The following is a 21527-nucleotide window of genomic DNA, read 5'->3' as shown; positions in this document are numbered from 1 at the left end:
GCAGGGCAGGGCATCTATGTAAATCCTCAACTGTAATCTCTTTAGAATGCATTCCTGTCTTTTAATGTTTTATGAGGGTAGATGAGTCACTGTCTCTGGCTCCCTGATGAAAATTTAAGTTTTTATACTTCTGGCTTTTTAAAAAACAAACAACTCTAAGCACCAGACTATGTTTTGTAGATCCTCAGATATGAAACACTGATAAGGTCTCTTCAGTTCTAAAAACTAAAACAAAACTAATTAGTCAATGAAACTAAAGACTATGTTAGAGGTGGAAAACTTGGATCTAGAACATAAAACCATGACACGTTTATACAGATACTGGCCTAAAGCTAAGAAAAAAAATCAAAATTATATTTTTACAATGAATCATATAACTTAAAATGTACTTTTCTATGTGAATGAATATGAAAAAGCTTCTCAGGCTAAGAACTGGAAGTACAAGTAATGTGTAGTTATTTCTACTGGATGCTATGACTAGCAATCCCCACAAGTGCTTGTATCCAGAAAATACTGTGTTGCATCTTTCACTGTCCCCATCTGGGAGATCTGGGTGATCTCCAGAGCCAACTCCAGGTTTGAAGGAGTCCTCAGCAATAAATGACCTCTGATGGGCCATTCATACCTAGATTGGTCCCTCCATAGTTTAGTGGTGGATATGGGTTGTTTTCATTCTCAGTTGGCTAATAGCATTTGCCACAGTGTTCTAGATGGCGGCTACTATCTACCATATTCCCCCCCCCCCGCCATGTAGTGTAATGCTCTTTGGAGTAACATAGGGGCAAAAAACATGGCAGGCAGCAGCCACTGACTGTTACTCCACTGAGAATGACAGAAACCCATGTCCATAACTTGTGATGAGGAGCAGGGATAGTATCTGCTAACTGGACTCAATCTTCCCCAGCGGTTCAGGGCAAGTATAAGCTACAGGTCCGTTTGGTGCCTTGTACTGACTCCAGCCCTAGTGATCTTATACAGTTATTCTATGATCTGCACCTACCTAAGCTTTGCAGTGCTTCTAGATATCAAACTGGTATATAAGCAAACAGCATGAACATTTATTTTCTATTTTATGGAGACACACTGTTTATTATCCTTTGCTTCTGGAATATTCTAGACACTTGCTGCATGCATTCATCCCTGTGTATGCTTATTCAGAAGCCAGTCTGCCTTTGGATTTAATTCCAAATATCTATGCATAGGATTGCAGTTTGACTTCATCTTGCTTAATATCTGAGCATGTCTATAAAGAGAGGGAGACTGAAATCTTGTCTCTTGTTTCTAGATATAAGTCCACAATGCAAACACTGCATAGGCTGTACAACCAAACATTTTGAATTATGTTCCTAGGTTGTATAAAATTGACCTTAGTTACAAACCAATAAGGTTTGGTTATGTTACAGACCAGCTAGAATAGCACAATTCTTAAAGAAATGAATGGATTTTAGAAGGAGAAATTTCCTTTAAGTCAATTAGTCTTATCACTCCACCTTGACCAGAACCTAAAGATAGAACATTCCGGGGACAAGAAGCTTTAGTGCCCAATCCTAAACGCCCATTGTACCGGGTGTTGTAAACATGCCATAAAGCGTGCTTACAGCATTCTTGGAGGAGAAAGAACACTGGGCTAGCGCCAGTCAGCAGTGGGCCCAGTGCTGAAAGGCCACTGCCCAGAGGAAGGTAAGACTGCCAGGTGGTAGCGCAGGATTTTGGGGTGAGGGGGAGGCACTCCATGGCAGATGGAGGAACTGGTCTGGTGGGGGCCTGCACCAGATTATATCCTCTGTTTCGGGCTGAAAAGCCCAACAAGGAGGTTCTCTTGTCTGCGCCAGCAAAATAGCTGGCACAGACTTGAGAAGCCCCATTGCAGGGCCTGTGCCCTTATTCAAGGATTCCCTTACTTCCCTTCCCTTCCACCTCCAGTGGCTTCCCAGTACCTGCAGGTTAGAGCGGTCACCATTTTGGCCCTGCTGTTTTTCCAGGCACCACAGCTATTAGGATTGGGCTGTTAGAAATGTTAAGAAGTTATATGTTCCTATCCAAAGGACAACACATTTTTCATGTATTTAAACATGAGTCTAGCAAGTATTTTATATGCCTAGTGTATTCAGTTACTCATGGACCATACAACAGGGTTTTGGAGTGGTGATCTGGAGTTTTTTTTCCCTTTTGGAATATCTTGTACCATTGGAGATAAAAAAAAATCAGAGGAGGAAAAGGCGCAGAGAATACCTATTCCTCCCCCTTCCCAGCACCCCAGAATTTCTTAGAAACAAAGCAGTGACCTCTGTAGAATGATTCATCTTGGTGGCTACTTTTGTTGGCTCATAACAGTGTTCTCCAAATCCAGTCTTAGGGAGGAGGGCACCTGTATGATGACTGTATTCTCCAGCAGTGTCAGTGAAGTGTGAGAAGCGCACAGCACTTCTTAGGGGGCATTTCTCGCCATCCATTTTTTTACAATAGTATTTGTGTGTAGGCGGTAATATGAAAGCAAATCCTCACCCCACAGAATCTATTAACTTGCCTGACATTGAACAGAGAGCATGTGCGTTTATGTGAATGAAAGAGATATTTAGTGATTTTAAAATTCTGAAAATTATTTGCATGCAAAAGATGGACACAATATAACATTTCACTTAAATACTCCAAGGTGTATTTGAATCAATTTTAGTTGTTATGTATTCTTTCACTGTATTTCAGAGAAATCTCCAGCAGTGGAGATTTTTTTTAAGAGCACTGTAACATTTAAAGGGGTTAATATGTTAGATAAGAAAGGGGGAAAAATCAAGACAAACATTTTTATTACTGGACATGAAGGGGGATAGTTCTGATTAAATTACATGATTATTTGAATGGGTAGAAGACAGAGTGCATCATTTCTTGCCCTCAACTTTAATGCCTTTAATCAAATAATGACCGTCTGGAAATAGTTAATTTTAAGCATTTGGAAAGATCAATACCACTTTGCCACCAAAAAAATGGCCCAGATGATGTGAAATTTGATGTATTTAAAGTACCATTTCACCCTTTTAACCTAGTAAATAATTTAAAATGCTTTCAGTAATCTTTTGCCACCATTATGTATCTCATTGTTCAAAGTATTTTTGCCTTTCTTTGTTCCAAAAGCAACCTTCCTGTATTATAAAGGGCTTACAGGTCTAAGTCCAAGATAATACATAGTATTGGCTCTAACTACATGGTTGCTGTGTGTGTGTAGGGGTTGTGTGTGTGTATAGTGTTGGCACTGGGATGGTGTGGGCTCTAGAGCAATGTCTTGAACTGGACTTACCATGGGGCTATCCTTTGTTGGTGCATTGAGTACTACCAGTGCCAGTGGTTCAGGGGTTGGCTTCTCAGTGTGAGTCCTCTAGTTGGCAGGTGTCCTTGGCCAGGTCACAGTCTAAGCAATCCCAGGTGCCCCTCTGTGTGAACTGTACACAGATAGGTGTGTCTGAATTATTAAGATGAGGTGGGCAAAAAGCATTCTCCTGTTACAAGCCCTGAATATTTTTATCAAACATAGAATTGGAATTCTGTGCAATATGTGGCCAGGAGTAGCAAAGTCACAGCTTCCACCAATTCTTCAAATTTGGTGCAGATCCATTGAGAAATGAGGGAGATTCAACCATTTTAAATCTTACCTAAATCCTGAGGACCCCAAAATATTTTTTTGTCATAGATAACTGATTTCCTTTTGAGTTCCCTGTGCCTTGTAGAGAGGCATCAGGCATTCATCAAGTGCATCTCAAGGGGAAGTTTCATGTGCTGAATTTCTGCCTGGACACATCCCTGCCCAGCCCAGTGATAAGATGAAAGACCAGTTTGTAAAGTCAGCATAATACAGTATATGAGACTTTGCAAACTCTTTCCTGCTTACATAGGAAGAAATTAAGGGAGCAATCCTAACCCCTTATGTCAGTATATCGGTGCCAATGGGAAGTGTGCTGCATCCTGCAGTTGGGTGTTACTCACGGAGGCCTCCTCAAAGTAAGGGAATGTTTGTTCCCTTACCTCAGAGCTGCATTGCCCTTATGTCAGTGTTGGAAAGCTTCCCTTGCTAACTGGGTAAAGAGTAAAACATTTTAAGATTTTCTTATACTTATCATGGAAAAAGCAATTGTCCCTGTTCCTCCCAGCATAGCATATTTTCCAGCAACTGCTTAGTGGCAGCCCTCTTCAGTTTGTGTGCATGTAGTGCATGCGCATGCATGTGTTTTAGATTGTGGAGCAGAACCATCTTTGCCATTGATTTTGCTATGTAAACTGAGTGAACTTCTTTGTCGAAAAGCTTTGCGACAACAATCAACAAGAAAATATGCAAAGGAAACTAGCTGGTTTTGCAGAAAGATTGCGTACACAAGGGAACTCCCATATCCGCAGATCCCATATCCAGAGATGCATTTATCCAAAGTTCGGGGCCCCAGGTCCTCTGAGCCTAGTGGTTAAAAAAACAACTTACAGTTTCTCCATGAAACCAGAAGTGATATTTTGATGCCTTATAAGATATTAAAAACATCACTTCCGGAGGAGCTCACCTCCAGAGGATGGGGAAAGGCGTTCGCCCATATTCGCGGTTTCACTTAAGCACAGGGGGGGGAGAGGTTCCAGAATGGAACCCCCACCCCCTCAGATATAGGGGCATCCCTGCATTTTGAATTTAACTTTACTCATTGGACAGTGCAATCCTAGGCTAACTCATAAGTAAACTCTACTGAGTTCAGTGGAACTTATTCCCGGGTAAGGGTAGATGGGATTTCAGCCTTAACCTTTTGCATTAAAGGTGAAGAATTAGGTAAGGCAGGTTGCTTTGGAAGTCCATTTTATCCAGTCTGTAAGAACATTGATGTGAAATTATATTTGAGTGCCTTCAGCTTTGTAAATGGGAAGAAATTACCCTCTATTAGCATGTTTGTGGGCAGATTAAAAACTCTCTTCATTAGCATAAGGAACACTTACTGATTCTTTATAAAACTAGAAAATTATTTGCTGAATGATAAATTGCTAGCTTTACAGTTAGTTGTTGTTGACAATGAGCTCATTCAAAATGCGTACTGCAGTTTAGTCTACAACAAGACTGAATTCTTCTTTTACTCAGAACTACTGTTTAATGGATTATGTACTTAAACCCTGTTCATACTGCATATGAAATGTAATTCAGGCTTTTCACTAAAACGTTTGTATCAAATAACCTTCTTATTTAGACTGCTTTCTTTTAATACTGTATATTTCTATGATACTCTATGCCCCAGAGATTGTAGCAACATATTCCTGCATATAATTTTGGAAAGCAGAATCTCTCTGAATGTTAACATTAGGCAATATGTTAACAAAAGACCAATATGACTTGGTCTTTTCATATTAGTATTTAGACATTTTAACTCATGTTAAAAGAAAAAAGTTGCATTGTTCAAAACACAAAACTAAGCAGAGCGACTTTTTTACTGTTTCCTAACTGTATAAGAGAGGTCTGTGTACATAGTTTAAAATCATCCACAGTTTTAAATATATATTTAGTGAGAACTAGTTCCACCAGAATTTGCTTTGGAGCGTGCATTCAGATGTGTCCGGGATTTACCCCCACAGCTCTGGTGCAGCAAATTAGACACCTGGAGATCTTTGTGAGATTGGAGCAAAGGATAGTTTTGCTGTTGAGCTTCACTGGGATGAGAAAATAACTTTCCTGTTAACAAAGCTATGAACAATTACTTAATAATTAAATTCCTGAAGAAAACTCGTCTTCATTTTTATTAGACCTGCATCTTAGCCTCTTATTTTACATCAAATGTTTAAAAGAAAATTAGAAAGTGGGAGGTCCCTTTAGAAACCAAGATGTTGGTGCACAAACCATTCAGTTAAGCATTTTGTTTGTTTGTTTGTTTGTTTGTTTTATTTATTTATTTATTAGTAGAATTTATATCCCGCCTTTCCACTCCAGAAAGGAGCACTCAATTTTGAATATGGTTGTTCTAAAAGTAGTATTCATTAAAATATTTCCAAAAACATACAGAGTTTCTAAATCTTTACAATGGGCATGGAGTTGAATTAGAATATTCTAGGCACTTTTATATTCAATAAATATTTTGGTGCTTGATCATCTTCACTTTAAAAAATATGTCCTATGTTTCTTTAATAAAATTTCTAAGAGAAACTCTGCCTCCAAAAAACTTAACTGCCTTGAATTTAGTATCTCTTTTCACCATTTTCTTGCTTACTGTAGCAAGACTCATGCATATGTCACTCAGCCCGCGACTATGAAGTGTATAACAGTATTTCCTATGTGGCAGATGGATTTAAAACTTGACTTCTCAATAAATGTAGGTTTACAATACATAACTTTACAGGATTTGTGTTGTATATAACAGGTTTGAACATATTATCTCAGAATGCATCTGCATGGCATTTTCAGCTTATCCCAGGGCCCATGCCAGTATCTTAAGTAATAGGGAGAGAGTGTACTGATTGATAGCAGCTAAAGGCGTGATTTTGAATAGAAACAAAGGCTTTAGAACAGAAGGTGTCAAATTAAACTTTGTCAGTTTGGAAAGTAGTAACATCCTGAAAGTTCATCTAACATATTTACATGTGAGTAATGTTTATATTTTGTCTTGTTCCCTTTTTATATGCAGTGCAATGTTGCCTAGCAAATTGGTTTCTCAGAAATTTAGGATGTTTCTATTGTCGTTTTTTGCTTTTACTCTTTTCTGGGTATGTGCAAGGCTCAAGGGTGGTCACCTCTTTGTATTGGACATATATAGAGCATTTGTGATCAGTTTTAATAGTTTCATGTTTTTTTTTTTCTTTTAATTGTTATGAAACACATATTTCAGCTCCTGCTCTTCGATTACTGCAAATAGTGATGCATTAATATGCAACAGAGTTTTCCTTGTATAGCACAGAATTTAGCCCTGACATATTTAAAAAAAATTATAGTTTATCTGAATTAAGATGTGTTCAATAATTTTATTTAAAAGCACACCCACTTGTTCAAATATTGAAAACTGTGCCTCTTTCCTTCTCACTTTGTATGCCATTTGAACCAATCAGCTGATTGTTAAACAAAAACATTCAATTTACTGTGGGGAATGGGTATTTCATGTGAGAGAGTATCAATTTCCTTTCTGTAGTTGTTTGAGATAGGGTCAGATGGGGTGGGTTTCTCTGTGAACATATATAAATATATAAGTAAATAAATATAGTAGTTCCACCGGAATCTGCATAGGAATGTACGTTCAAATGAGTTCTGGATTTACACCCACAACAAAAAGAGCACTGTAGAAATATTTTAGTAGATCTTAAGTAATTACATGATTTGTTGTTTTAAAATGAAACTTCCATGTCATGCATTAGTAGCGTTTCACAAAAGAAGTCATTTTGAAAATATAAGTAAATGAGGAGAGAAATAACTTTATTTCAGATGAGATATGCAATGAGAAGTAATTTTAACTTTTGTCTTAAATTTTATCCAAGCCCATCTGATTTTAATCTTTCAAGACTACTGTTGAAAAGCTAACCAAGTTGTAATTAGAATTGCAATTCATCACACTATTTCGGGGGTGAGGAATTAGAAGTATTATTTCGAGGCAAAGGTTAATAGCAAACTACTGGAAATGTTTTGTTAGTCATGGGTAATTAATAAAGATATGTCTATGCACAGAACACAGAAGTGACAACAAGAGAAAAATACTTGCTAAATGAGTCAAGGCTTGTTTTTTTTTCCGGAAGTAACTTGTTAAACTAGCCTAGTCATGATTTTAAAAGAATTATTATTTGTTACTTGTAGAGAACAAGTGGTAGCATTTTTTCCCCCCAAGTAACATCTGTGTTCCACATGTTGGTCTACTAAAATATATCTGTGTTCTAAATTTGTATCAAGTGTATCATGTGTGGGGGGAAGTCTTGAATGTACTCGTTAATATGCTTTAAATAGCAGCCAGATAATTCTGCACTTCATAAATATAACCTTAAAACCATTGGCTCAAGCTCGTTGACCGTGGCAGGCTCAGTGCACATATGAGGGGACCTCATAGAATTATAGGAATATAGGAGCCCATTCATTGCTCCTACAGGAGCACACAGGCAGATGTGAAGGTAGTGCAAGTGTGCATCCCAGGCAATAGACAGTTCACACACTCCTCCTGTATTCCAATCCCTCCATGAGCCATTCATGTTATTCACACCTGGCACTCAGAGAGCTAGATGGAGCATGGTGAGATGTGCATGAACCGCCCATTCTTCATAATACTTGCTCTTATGTGCTTGTGTAAATGGCAGAAGGTTTGGAAAAAAAAAAATTCTGTTTTACCCATGCAGACTTTTTTATGTCCATACACTGTGCCTGTGCTTAATTGGACCACGTTTTAGGTTTTGGGGGAAAGGAGGGGTCACTAGAAGAAAACTATTTTCTGACCATTTTCATTTACCTTTGTGAAACCAGAATTTGTGCAAGGTGTCCTTATATTCACTTTCATAAATATGCAGTAGGACACAGGATCCCAAACTTATTCAGTTCACAGCACCCTTAGTTTTTAGAGCAATTATTTCATGGCGCCCCCTACAGTCCATTGCTGTGCGACCTAGAGACTCAGTCTTAGAGACACAGCTGGAACATCTGGAAAAAATCCTGTGACGCTCTTATGGGTTCACTGCAGCACTCCGGAGCACATAAGAAAAGCCCTGATGGATCAGGCCAAATGCTCTTCTAGCCCAGCTTTCTGTATCTCAGAGTGGCCCATGAGATGCCTGTGGGATCACCCAAGACAACAAGCTGCCCATATCCTGTTGCCTTCTCCCTTTTATCTGGCATTCAGATATAGCCTACTTCTGGAACCTGGACGCATACCCATCATGGCTTGTAACCTGTGATGGAATTTGCCTCCATAAAATTGTCCAATCCCCTTTTAAAGACATCTAGGCCAAGAGCGATCACTACATCCTGTGGCAAGGAGTTCTACAGTTAGCACGCTGGGTAAAGGAATATTTTCTTTTGTCTGTTCATCCAAAACTCAATTTTAGTGGATATCCCCTGATTCTGGTGTTCTGTGAGAAGGAAAAGAACATCCTTTTATCCACTCTATCCATCCCTTGCATAACTTTATGTGTTTCAATCATGTCCCTCCTCAGGTGCATTTTCCCTAAACTGAAGAGCCCCAAACACTGTAGCCTTTCCTCATAAGGGAGGTGCCCCAGCCCATTAAAAATTTTGGCCGCTCTCTTCTGCAACCTTTTCAGTTCCTTTATATCCTTTTTGAGATGTGGTGACCCAAACGATACAAAATACTCTAGGCGTGGCCTTACACGTGCACAGTTTGAGAACTGCTGCAATAAGACTTGAAGAATGTGAAAATAGCAGTAGCGGGAGCCCAAAGGAGTATACCTCTAGTTCCATGCTTCCTTTGACTTATAGGCATGTGTTTGTTGATTAATACGTGCATATGTACAAACATGTATGCACACACCTCCCTTATGCCATATGCACACAGCTTTTGAAACTAATGAGGACCCTTTGATGATGTGGCATGGGAGAGATGAGTCTGTTGTTCATAGAAAAAGTCAAACATCCCACTGGGTTTGCCCCACAATTTTTATGTACTATGTGATCAAATAAGACTGGAAAACTTATTGCAGGAGAATATTTTAGCCTGGTTACCTGTATTCTTGCTTTACTGAATTCAAATAATGATGTGAAACAGATTAGAAGACTGCATTATTGCTGAGTGCATTTAAGTCATGCTGCCTATTATTTTACTGGTCCAAGCAGCAAAATTGTATTCTGGCGGATAGCCCCTAAACTTCTGAAAGAGAGGATTTTAATATCTACCTGGACTCATTCCTAGCCCAATCCAATTCTCGCCTCACACAGGCAACATGCATTTTTAAAAATAAAAGTTGACAAACCCTAGATGCATGTGAGGTTCTGTCACTTATGTGGGATCTTCAGACCAGCCCTTCTACGTTCTTCTCTGATCATCCTCCTTCGCTATCCATTTAGGGATTGTGATGCAGAAGTTATGGAACATTTCTTCAAATCACTTGGACTAGTGGCTAAGGCTGCAATCCTATACACACCTGGGAATAAATCCTCATAAAACTCAATGGGACTTACTTCTGAGTAGACATACCTAGGAATGCACTGTAAATCCCATTGATTTCATTTTGAGTTTAAGCATACTTAACTTTCTATAGAATGTGAAATCTACAACTCTTTCTGCAGAATTAGTGAAATGGATTGAACAAAATGTTTGTTTAAAGCTCTATTATATAGGATAGTTTCAAATTATGATGTCATTGTTGCCAAACAGTTATTTCTGCTTTGTTTTTCCTGAGCCTTAAATACAGTAAATGTTAAATTCCTAAGAATTAAATCTAAAATAACGTGGTCAGTCATAGAGGGAAACATATTAAGTCCTACTTGCTTTGTTCACTTTCTTTCATACAATAGTTTTAAAAAATTAAAATAATGCCACAGATATTATTTAAGATGGCATGATATTATTTAAGATGTAGGCAATTGCTAAACCGTTAAGGGGGGAAAAATCTGTGCATCTATTTTAGAAGCAAATTAGCATTTGTTACAGTTCTCCTGGGACACTCTTTTGGCATGCTTTCAAGCCTGTTTTTCCCTATAACATGCTTGGGTTAGAGCAGGTGCATTCATAAACAGTTTGCATGTGCTATGATACGGAGATGGCAAAGAGTGTGGTCTTGTTCATATCATACATACAATCACGAGTTCTGTTTTCAAGCCTCTGAATTATGTAAAGGTTTATCAACAAGTTTAGGTTTTGTCTGCAGAGTAACCTGACTTACATGGCCAGGAAGAAGATATACTGCACAATGATGTCTACACAAAAGATGGTTTTCTTTCTTTCTAAGGACCATTGGAGAGTTTCTGTATAATATGATTTACCCACACCGGGTTTATAGCCAAGTTACACGTATGAAGCAGCTTCTTATTCTGAATAAGAAAAATAGTAATGAGTATCTTAAAATAGTGAAAGTAAGGCCTAATATACATATACCAAAATATTCTTTTATGCCTTCAGATAGATATGGACTTACTTAAAAGAAAATCTGCAGCAGCAGACACAAATAGCAATGAGAGATAAAATCAAATGCACTATGCAAACTTGTAATATGTGGTGCACTGCTGCTTTACTCAGCTTCTGTTTGTGTATGTTTTCAATATATGGTAGCTATGTTGAAACAAGGATACTATTCCAAAAGTTGGCATTCGCTGACTAGGTTTGAGAAACAGCATGACAGTGCCTTTGGCATATGGGTCTTTTTTTCTTTTTTGAGCAAAACTCCCTAGATTGTAAAACATGAAATGTGAAACAGTGATGGTACTTGAAAGTGCACACGTTGTCTTCATTTCCTCTGATTTGCTGCCAAAAATGTGGGGGGTGGGGGAGAAGGACGGTTTCTTGTTAAACTGGTCTAATATGATGGTATTGTCTTAAGGGGTGGCTCTGCGAACTCTTGCGCTGGAAAGAAGATCCATCACCTGAGAACAGAACCCTGTGGGAGAACCTATCAATGATCCGGAGGTTCCTCAGTCTTCCGCAGCCTGAACGAGATGCCATTTATGAACAAGAAAGCAATGCAGTTCATCACCATGGCGACAGGCCTTCCCACATTATCCACGTTCCAGCAGAGCAGATTCAGGTTGGTTTACCTTGACCTTTTCCACTATAGGACTGAAGGAAAAACATGACACTTTCTCCTGTAGAAGGTATCATGTCTTCTTTCACTGCTCCATGAAACAGAAGTGTCTCAGTATGAATGAGAACATTTCAGACTTGAAATCTGACATGATTCACCATCAGCTGGGTATTTTGCATTTTTGTGCAATACAGAGGCATGTGTTCACACCAGTAGCATAGCTAGAGGGGGGCAAAATGGTAAGTACTACAGGTGTCGCAACACACCATGTAAGCAGCCCCTCTCACTCACCGTTGGAGCCATTCTAGGCAACGATGGCAAAACAGGCACTCACCGAACCAAACTGTGTCTCGTGGACATTGGTTCACTGAATTGGAAATAGTGGGAGGGATTTCAGCCCCAAATTCCTCATCCCACTTAACTCCCAGTATGAAAGTTGGGATGAGTCAATGTTTGTTTGTTTTTCCTTTAGAGCCCCTCTCCCACCACCCTTGGGAAAGGAGAGCATAGAGGCGCTTTCTTACCTGGCCTGCTGACCACTGGACCTTGGCTGGGTGCTGCTCCCCAGGTGAGCTGGCACGAGTTTAATGTGTCAGGGAGAGAAATGGAGGGGTTTCAGGACTTGATCCAATTGTATCCTTCCACAGAAGTACAGAGCAGGCACTACTGCCTCCCTGGGAATAGATGAGGGTTTTTAAGTCTCTTGTACTGAAGACCTGGGGTCATCCTTTAACGTCTTTTTCCATCTTCTCTAAGAATAGGTTGTCCCCTGACTACGCTCAGACTCTGAATCGTTCATATTATTATTAAGGAAATATTTACAAAGGCAACAAGAATGGAGTTTTCCAGCAGCCCAAAACAGCACGACTGTGTATTAAAGATAAAACAAAGGGAACAAACAATCCCTTAGGATATTGGCTGCTTGAAATGGTGAAATCTGAGGAATTTACTGTTTGATTTAGCAAAAAGGGAGAGAGCAGTCTGTGCTAAGAAACGTAACCACAATTGCTTGAAAAATGACAAGTTTTAATAAATTTACAACTTAGAAGGATAAAAAGAAAATCTTACATAGTCACAGACATTCGAACATGTTGCCATTTTCTCATATTATTCTGCCCTATTGCTAAAATCTATTTTCTTTATCTTGGAAATAATACTCATAGTTGCAATGCCGAGTGTATGTTGTAATAAGCAGGTCCCACTGAAAGTGGCCAGGCTTACGCTGAGTAAACATGGTTAGGGCTGGGCTATAAGTGAACAGTAACAACATCAGAAGCAGATAAATTGCGGATGTATACAAGAGTCTGCCTTCATAAATGGCAGTACTGGTCATATTCCAGTTCACTAAATCTGGGAGGTCTAATTTGCATGCAGTCACAAATTTGGGGAGTAAGCATAACTGTTTTACAGTATTTCCATTTCAAATTGCCCCCTCCCAATGTTTCTTGGCAGCAAGGAAGTGATCCATTGGGCTTCTCCTGCACACTGGTAAATGTTACATGTACTTCGTCTTTATTATAGCATTTCTCCCCTGCCTTTTGCCATAAAGTGTTCGCAAGGCACCTTACAATAATAACACAGGCCAACACATATTTTGCTGTCTTTAAAGTTAGACCTATTCCTGGGTATATTTGTGGTGCTGATACCAAAAATGGCAACAGTTTTGTCCTATCATGTCTAGTTTTGAACATACAGCATTAGTCTTCCGAGACTGAAGGATGCCAATGAATGAGCCATGTTAGTGAATGCTTTAAGCAACTTCCTCATGAGGAAGCCTACGCCATGGCTTACTCATGAGGACTCTGCTCAAACCATTCACTAATGAGGATATGCCGTTTGTTCAAAAGTAGATGTGATAGAGCAAAACTGATACCATTTTTGGAATCGGCACCCTAAATTCAAATAAAACCACCATGAATTTTAAAAAAGTTTTTCTGACCCTCAATTTCGCAGGCCCGTGTAATGTAGTGTTGAATCCTCAAATGAGATATAAAGAAAGTAGTCTGACAGCTCGATCCTATGGATGTCTACTCAGATGCAGAGTAAGCAAACTAAATGCAGTTTGGTGTAAATTGTTCTAGGTATCACTTTTTATCATATATTCTGATATGCCCTTTTCATTTTGCAGATGAAAATAACCTAAGCAGTGTAAGAACCACTGTTTTTAAACCAAAAACCACTTCATGAGCTCTACCCCCTCCATTGTTGAAGGCCTCCCTGGCTACCCATTTCTCCTATAATTGTATGTCTGCCGCTAATTTCAAACTCAGGGCAATTATTTTTTTGCTTAGAGAAATAACTAGAAAAATACCATTGTCCTATAATAACAGGTTATTTAACAGTTCAAAGTATATCATAACAGTATCTGCAGCATGTGAAATAGCAGGATATGTGCTGCATGGTGCCTTGATGTTCACATGTTTGCATTTACTTGCACATTCACTAGACAGGATGCATTCATTCTCCACTCAGGCTGCTAGCAGGCTCCATACAGGCTATTAAGTGTACATTTAACATGGGAGTAAATCCCCATTGTTACCCATTTCTTAGTAAACATGTATGGAATTGCATTGTCATAGGTTTGACATAGGGTCCTGCAACACCGCCTATGGCGCTATGCAACGCCACCAGCAGCAGCACAGAAACAAAATGTTAAGGCACCCTCAGGAGGTAAGAATTGGGGACAAAAGAGGGTCATTGATTTTCCAAGGCAAGGAAATAAAAAAAAATAGTGACTGGCCCTAATGAATATGAACATATTTTCAATAGAATTAGGCCGCAATCCTAACCAACTTTCCAGCACTGACACTGGCAATGCCACTCCAAGGTAAGGGAACAAACATTGCCTTACCTTGAAGAGGCCTCCATGACTGCCCCTCAACTGCAGGACGCAGCACATGTTCCACTGGCCCAGCTATGCCAGTGCTGGAAAGTTGGTTAGGATAGCGCCCTTAGAGCATAAAGAAACAGCACTAAAAATTAGTAAACTTCATGCAAACTTTCTCTGCTTCTATCTAGAAAATAAATATTTGTTCTTCCTCATACACTGTACTTTGAGATTGGGGATTAGGATTTGGTGTAGGATTTGGGGTCAGGATCATGGAAGCATTAAAACCTGAAATTAAAAAGATGGGGGGGGGGGAAGCTTGAGGTATGTATCCACAGGCTTACCTCAGGCAACTGGAAAACTGGACTAACTTGGAGACTCACAAGAGAGCATGTGACATTTCTTTGAATTACTCTATTTTAGAATCTTATCTTTAGAATCTTTAATGTTCTAGGAAGTATCAGGGCAAAGCACACGTTAGCCTGTCTTGGTGCTAACAATGTTTTCACGAGAGCCAAGGCAGAGCTTTGGTGGATAAGAAGGTGTGTTCCTCTTGGTCATACCATAGATATGTAGACTACAGAAACTCCCCAGATTCTTTGGAAGCTTTTTTTATCCTCCTCCAAGAATAAAGATGCAAAGACTGAAGTTCTTGTTCATGAAGCTTTTTCCCCCCTCCTCTGAGATAGAAACTAGAGCTGCCATAGGATACAATTGAGAAACCCAGGATTTTAGCATGGCTACGATTGAACAGCAATTTCTTTCTCCCTTGTCTCAAGGTAGCAGCAAAGACAGGGCCTCATGCACTTGCCAACTGAGGCCTGATTTCATATCTTAAAACTTCTAAAGACTTTAATCATATTAAAATTGCTATTGCAATGCCAATACATCTATTTTGCTCATATTACAGGTTGGGGAACATGTAGTTATGTTAAAGTGGGTTGCAATAGCCCTGCAGCACAGTGCACTGTTAATATTATAGGTCAGAGGTAGAGCTGGGGATGGTTCAAATTTTCGGACAAAAATTGCTCTGTATAACATCTTTCAGATTTCAGCAAAGGTCATTCTTAAATTGCTTGTTCACACTCCTTCCCAAGCCAGATCCGGCACTCAAATACATGCAAAAATTTTGTGTTCCACTGACTTGCCTGCAGACACATCGGACATTGAAATGTTTAAAGTCTAAAAATCACATCTGAAAATATGAAATAAGACCTGGATTAGAAAGAGTATAAACCCCTTCCTTTGCTGCTACTGCTGGGTGGCGGAGAGGATGCAATCCAATTGCAGCTATGCTAAAATTCTGAATTTCTCCATTGTATTCTATGGGCAGCTGTCATTTCCTCTGCCAGAGAGGAAAAAAATAGATTTATATTTTTCATAACGTATTATAAATACCTTTCTAAAGAAGCAAGTAAGTTCCATCCTCAAGCAGTTGTGTTGGAACTGTGGTCTTTCCTGGCTCTAGCAACCACATTCACGAGAGGGAAAGAAAGCACATTATCACTGTTTCCTTTACCTGTCAGTCCAAGCTCTGCCTTCCATCATCATAAGAATGGAAGGTGGGAGTAGGTTCATCTCACTGAATGATCAGTGCCTACATGTTTTCATTTATATCTTGGCTTCTAAAACAGTTAGTAACTTGCTTTAAAAAAAACAAAAAACTGGCAATCCACTTTGCAAGCTAATGGACAAACAGGCACTAGGTGTCATGCCTAAAATCTGACTAAAACTCACCAATCTGATAATATGGCATCCGTATTAGCAGTGCCGTATTTTTGTTATAGTAACTTTTGTGAATGCTTAATTTTATGAGATTTAAAAAAAAAATAGGGCATGCATACACAGTGTTTAACTATGTAAAGCTTTAAAGACCTATAAATAAGGTTACCAGATACAAAGTGGGACAGAGTGCCTATACCTTTAGCCATTGTACAGAAGAGGGAATTTTGGCAGGTGCAGCTCAGCATGAATAGGTTTTAAAAGCTGCACCTGCCAAATTTTTCTCTTCTATACGTGGTTAAAGGTATAGGCGCTCTATCCCACTTTGTATGCGTAGGCTGGTTACAATGATACAAGTTCTAACAAGGTTAAAATACACTTTTCCCAGCACCTGCAACTGAAAGAACTAAAATACTATAATCCGCAGCAGAGATGGGTTTTGGGCATTCCTCTGTTGCTTTCACTGCTGTAGTTTTATTTAAATGTACCAGTGTAACAAACCCAACATTTTTAAAATCAATGGTGTCTTATTCTGTAGGAAAAAAAAGAGACTAGACATAGAAACAGTGCTGTCCTTAACTTTTATAATCTGACTGATTCCCATCTCACTGTCTCCCCCCCCCCCCGCCCCATGGAATGTTTTGGAGGTATTCAAGAGTAAGCATGATTTTTTTTTGGATGTAATTTAATGCAAGGTTGGTGGTCAGTCATGCAGTGTTCTCATTCATGATTTAATGTAAGATAAATCTGCCAGCCTTGTATTACTCAAAGTTGGCAAGCTGAAGAACCTGAACAAGTTTGCCAAGATGGTTCCAGTGTAGGTGCGTAGTACAGGGCCAGGAGGGAATGTACAGTAGCAGTTTCCGTGACAACTGTGGATCTTTCCCCAGTCGTAATTTGGCCAATGTACATAACGAGTGTAGATTTGATGTTCTGTACTGATCTGAAAAATTAGTGCTCCATTTATTGTGACATGCCCTCAGGATAGGCCAAGCTAAATATCAAAATACCTTTTGTCCCTTAAAATCTTGTTTAAGGTTACAGACTTCTTTCACTAAAACCTAGCTTTGCTAAGAGGAATGATAAAAATTCATTAGATCAGCAGTTCTCAAACTGTGGGTTGTGGCCCACAAGTGGAACATGACCCAATTTTTGGTGGGTCACGGGGCCAGTACTGCCCAGAAATTGCAATGCATTCTGGGCCACATCGCGCCCCAGAATACCTTATGGTTGCCAGATAACACCAGCACATGACCGCTTTGTTGGTTGCATCACGCACCAGAGTAAGAGTGTCTTGCGTTCTGGTGTGTGACCCGGAAGCTGCAAGGCTTTCTGTGGTGTGATGCGGTTCCGTGACCTATGAAGTGGTTCACAAAACAAAAAGAGACAAAAAGTTTGAGGACCACTGCAGTAGATTATTAGAAAATTTAGATAGTCATTTCTCCTAATATCTCCTGTTTAGAATACTGTACCTCTCACTTAGACATCAGTAACAACTAAATAATTCTTCAAAATACTGTTAAGGATAGGTAAGTATGTTTATGTGCCATTTACAAAAAGGGACAGTAGAAGCCAGGCAGGTTTGATGATAATTCAAGATTGCAGCACATGTGACTTTTCTTTTTCCCGTTCTTTGATTATTCATAGTTAACATTCTGCAATGTCATATTCATTCCCAAATCTGTTCTTTTACATATAATCCAAAAAAGATGCTGCATAACTTTATAAAAATTTTTAAATTAAATTCTGCCCAGTTTCCTAGCCATGGATAAAATGAGTTGCCCCATGAGTTTCCATGCTTCTTCCCACTGCTTCTTCCTCCCTTTTCATGCATAGGACCCCCTTTTCCAGAGCTGCTAATAATAATAATAATACATGTATTTATATACCTCCTTTCTTGGTCTGTATTCAAGACTTTATTCAAGGTGGTTTACATAGGCAGGCTATTTAAATCCCTGTAAGGATTTTTACAATTAAAAGAAGGTTCTATCTTTCAAGAACCACAACATTCAGATGTTCCTTTCTGAACTGGTTTCACATTCTGGCCTCCATCCTCCCACGCTCAGAGCAGATGGAATAATTCGGCTCAGCTTGTCAGCTGATTCAAGGTCGCACGGTGCCAGTGGCCTCGAACTGGCGACCTTGTGGATGTTATCTTCAGGCAAATTGAGGCTCTACCCTCTAGACCAGACCTCCTGCCCTTTCTGTTCATTAAGCAATGCTGTAATATGCAATATCATGGAAATAATAGCATGCGCTCCTCTCTCATGTCACACACCTTCTAGTGTGAATTGCTCTCTGTTTGAGCAACCAATTGTGTAGAGGTCCAAGAAGCATGGTCTGACCCCACCTTTTCAGAGGAAAGAATAATATGAATCAGACCTTTTCACAGTAAGGTGTTCCAGTATACAGCTTAATTCATACTGGATGCTATCAGTCCCGTGAAAAGGAAAGTTTAGTGTCACTTCTTCTCTGTACTATGTCTGCACTTTCCCCTCAGCTAAATGTATGAACCAGAGCTATGGTCAGCATTACATGTACTCTGATCTTAAGAGTAGCCATGGTTAACTATGAATCAGAGACTACAGCCATAGTTGTTAATACTAGATCTGCATAATCTAGTTTGAGCTAAGCATGGTGAGCACTGAAATTGGTACACATGAGATGTTAACCATAATGAGCTTGGAAAGGGGAGGAAAGTGAAATCTGCATGTGAGAGGGAGGAGAAAAGGGAAAGAATGAGAATGATGGGACAGTGCTCAAGTCTGTGAGACATTTCTAACTATGGGGGGTCACTAGATAGTGTTGCATCTGCATTTGGGACTGTGTGTGTAAACTCTGAATGTTTTCAATGGGCTTGTTTCTGTAGTTTCCAAACCAATATTTTCACTTCCTATATGCAACAAAAAGTCACCGCAATTTTCTTTGTCTATTAGCAGCAGCAGCAGCAAACACAACAGCAGCAGCAGCAAACACCGCAGCAGCAGCAACAACAACCACCACCACCACCTGGTCCCAGGTTACCGCCAAGACAGCCAACTGTAGCATCACCAGCTGAATCAGAGGATGAAAATCGTCAAAAAGCCCGCCCACGAACAAAGATTTCTGTGGAAGCCCTGGGCATTCTTCAGAGTTTTATACAAGATGTAGGCCTGTATCCTGACGAAGAAGCAATTCAGACTCTTTCCGCTCAACTTGACCTACCCAAGTACACCATTATCAAGTTCTTTCAGAACCAGCGATATTACGTCAAACACCATGGAAAGCTGAAAGACAACTCAGGCTTGGAGGTTGATGTTGCAGAATATAAGGAAGAAGAGTTGCTTAAGGATTTGGAAGAGGGCATCCAAGACAAAAGTACGAACACACTTTTTTCAGTTAAATTGGAAGAAGAGTTATCGGTAGAAGGGAACACTGACATTAATACCGAATTGAAAGACTGATCAAAAAAGTATTTATTCAACAGTGTCACTGATATTTTACTAATGAAATGAAAATTCCATCCTGTGTTCTGTCAGCAACCTCTTTATTCATTGTTTGGTCAATGAATCTTCCAAAACTTGCACAAAGTTGAGAAAATTAAAGGATAATGCAGACTGCACTAGATATTTTACAAACTGCTTCAAAGCTACTGATGAAGCATTGAGGATTGTTTCGTATTAATTTGTGTTCACTGGGTACGCCAAGACGTATCCAAAAAGCATGATATATGTGGGATTTTTTTTAATTATTGTTCTAGAGCTTTCAGACAAGCATTACTTTTGTGATTTACTGTTTTGTTTGGGTTTCTGTTCCCAGTTATTACTGTAACACTCCACACAATCTTTGAAAGCTCACATTTATTTAAATAAAAGAAAAAAAGAAGAGTTTGTTACTCTTGCTCTATTGTATGTTACAAAAGAACTATAGACTGTGGGATGCAGTTTAAAGTTAACATATGCCAACAAATGCCTTGTATAATAATGGCACTGCCGTAACTCAGATTTGTTTTCTTTTCAGAAATAAGAAGTCACTGTATCTTTTTCATTCTCATTGTTACATGATTTTTTGAAAACAAAATGTGAAACACAGTTTATCCCCATTATTTATTTGTAGACCCTACAGCATCATGTTGTAATTAATTTTTAGAAGTTTCCGTTAAATGTAATATTGCTTCTCTTGTTATCATACTGATTTTTTTCTATTTATAAATGTATTTTGATGGGCAGTAAAACAAAGTGTCTTAAAAGTTTTAAATAGAGAAAATGTGCTTTACACAGTTGCCTATAAAAAGTGCTCTATGTTATCCAAGCAATTCATAATATAAGCTTCACTCTTATTGTTGTATGCAATTTTTACTATCATGCAAATAAGCTTAGGTAAATAAAACTAATAGATCACCTTAGAAACTTATGCAATTAATGTGAAAATAATTGATGTTTGCAATGTGTCTTCCTTTGGTTTACAATCAATTTTAAAGCTACAGCTGTATAAATTTTCTGTATAAAGGTGTATTTCTTTTTTATGAGTTTATTGCTATGAAAACACCAGTTATTTTGTTACAGCTGGCTGTTTTTATAAGTGTATCACAATTTTCTTTATGCAGAAATGTTCTGACTAGGAGTGGTTATTGACTGTAACTACACAATTAAAATTGTTTGTATGGTATGATACGGCAGGGTTTGTCTGCTTTTATATCTGTCTTGGACAAGTAACACCCTAAATGTATATTGTACTATTTATTCATCACCTTGAGGAAGGAGTCTTCAATCAATCTTTTTAGCATCCCACACAATTTTTTTTTAATTTTAAATGACCTCAAACTATGAATCTCACAAATAGATACTTCTGAAGGAAACTCAGTTTTACTGTTGAAATCATAACCTGTCTCGTCTTGGTTTTAAAAGTTGCCTGCCCAACAGAGATAGCAGGATATTATTGAGTCAAAAGGCTATCAGGGAAAAACATATTTACAGTTCCTGGCAGTAATGCACTTATAATGGATGCAGCTGGTTTTGTTTTACAGTATTTGAATTTATGATAACACGGTTCCTTATACTAATATATACACATTTTTTAAAAACCATTAATAGTCACAAAGTAAAGAGGGAAGATGTACAATCCTTAGTAGGCAAGATTATTTTTAATGAGCATTAATAAGGATGTTGATAAAGCAGTAATAATTATAGGGTTTTTGATTTCATATGGACTGCATGCCTAGGGTTGTAAAGGCTGGAGAGGGGGAGACAAAAGAACACTAAAGAATAATGTATGTTTCCCCAAAATAAAAGCTTACTTAAAGACCCTCTGAGTTCTATTTAAATGGAAATGTAAA

General features: G+C 38.8%; 1 protein-coding gene across 6 annotated transcripts in view; it reads left to right on the top strand.

Annotated features, from left to right (window-relative positions):
• SATB1 (SATB homeobox 1) overlaps positions 1 to 20865 on the top strand; it is a 150214-nt gene extending 129349 nt beyond the window's left edge. For 3 of the 6 annotated variants that reach the window (XM_066627516.1, XM_066627515.1, XM_066627520.1), the window contains 3 exons: positions 11464 to 11667; positions 12137 to 12232; positions 19150 to 20865. In XM_066627516.1, coding sequence (XP_066483613.1) covers positions 11464 to 11667; positions 12137 to 12232; positions 19150 to 19656 — 807 coding nt within the window. In that variant the 3' untranslated portion in view covers positions 19657 to 20865. The remainder of the gene's footprint in view (positions 1 to 11463; positions 11668 to 12136; positions 12233 to 19149) is intronic. The other 3 variants (XM_066627517.1, XM_066627519.1, XM_066627518.1) reach the window with 3 other exon arrangements.
• The last annotated feature ends 662 nt before the right edge of the window (positions 20866 to 21527 follow it).

This window comes from Tiliqua scincoides, chromosome 5, assembly GCF_035046505.1.
Source record: "Tiliqua scincoides isolate rTilSci1 chromosome 5, rTilSci1.hap2, whole genome shotgun sequence".
NCBI lineage: Eukaryota > Metazoa > Chordata > Lepidosauria > Squamata > Scincidae > Tiliqua > Tiliqua scincoides.
This window is presented reverse-complemented; position numbering and strand designations above follow the sequence as displayed.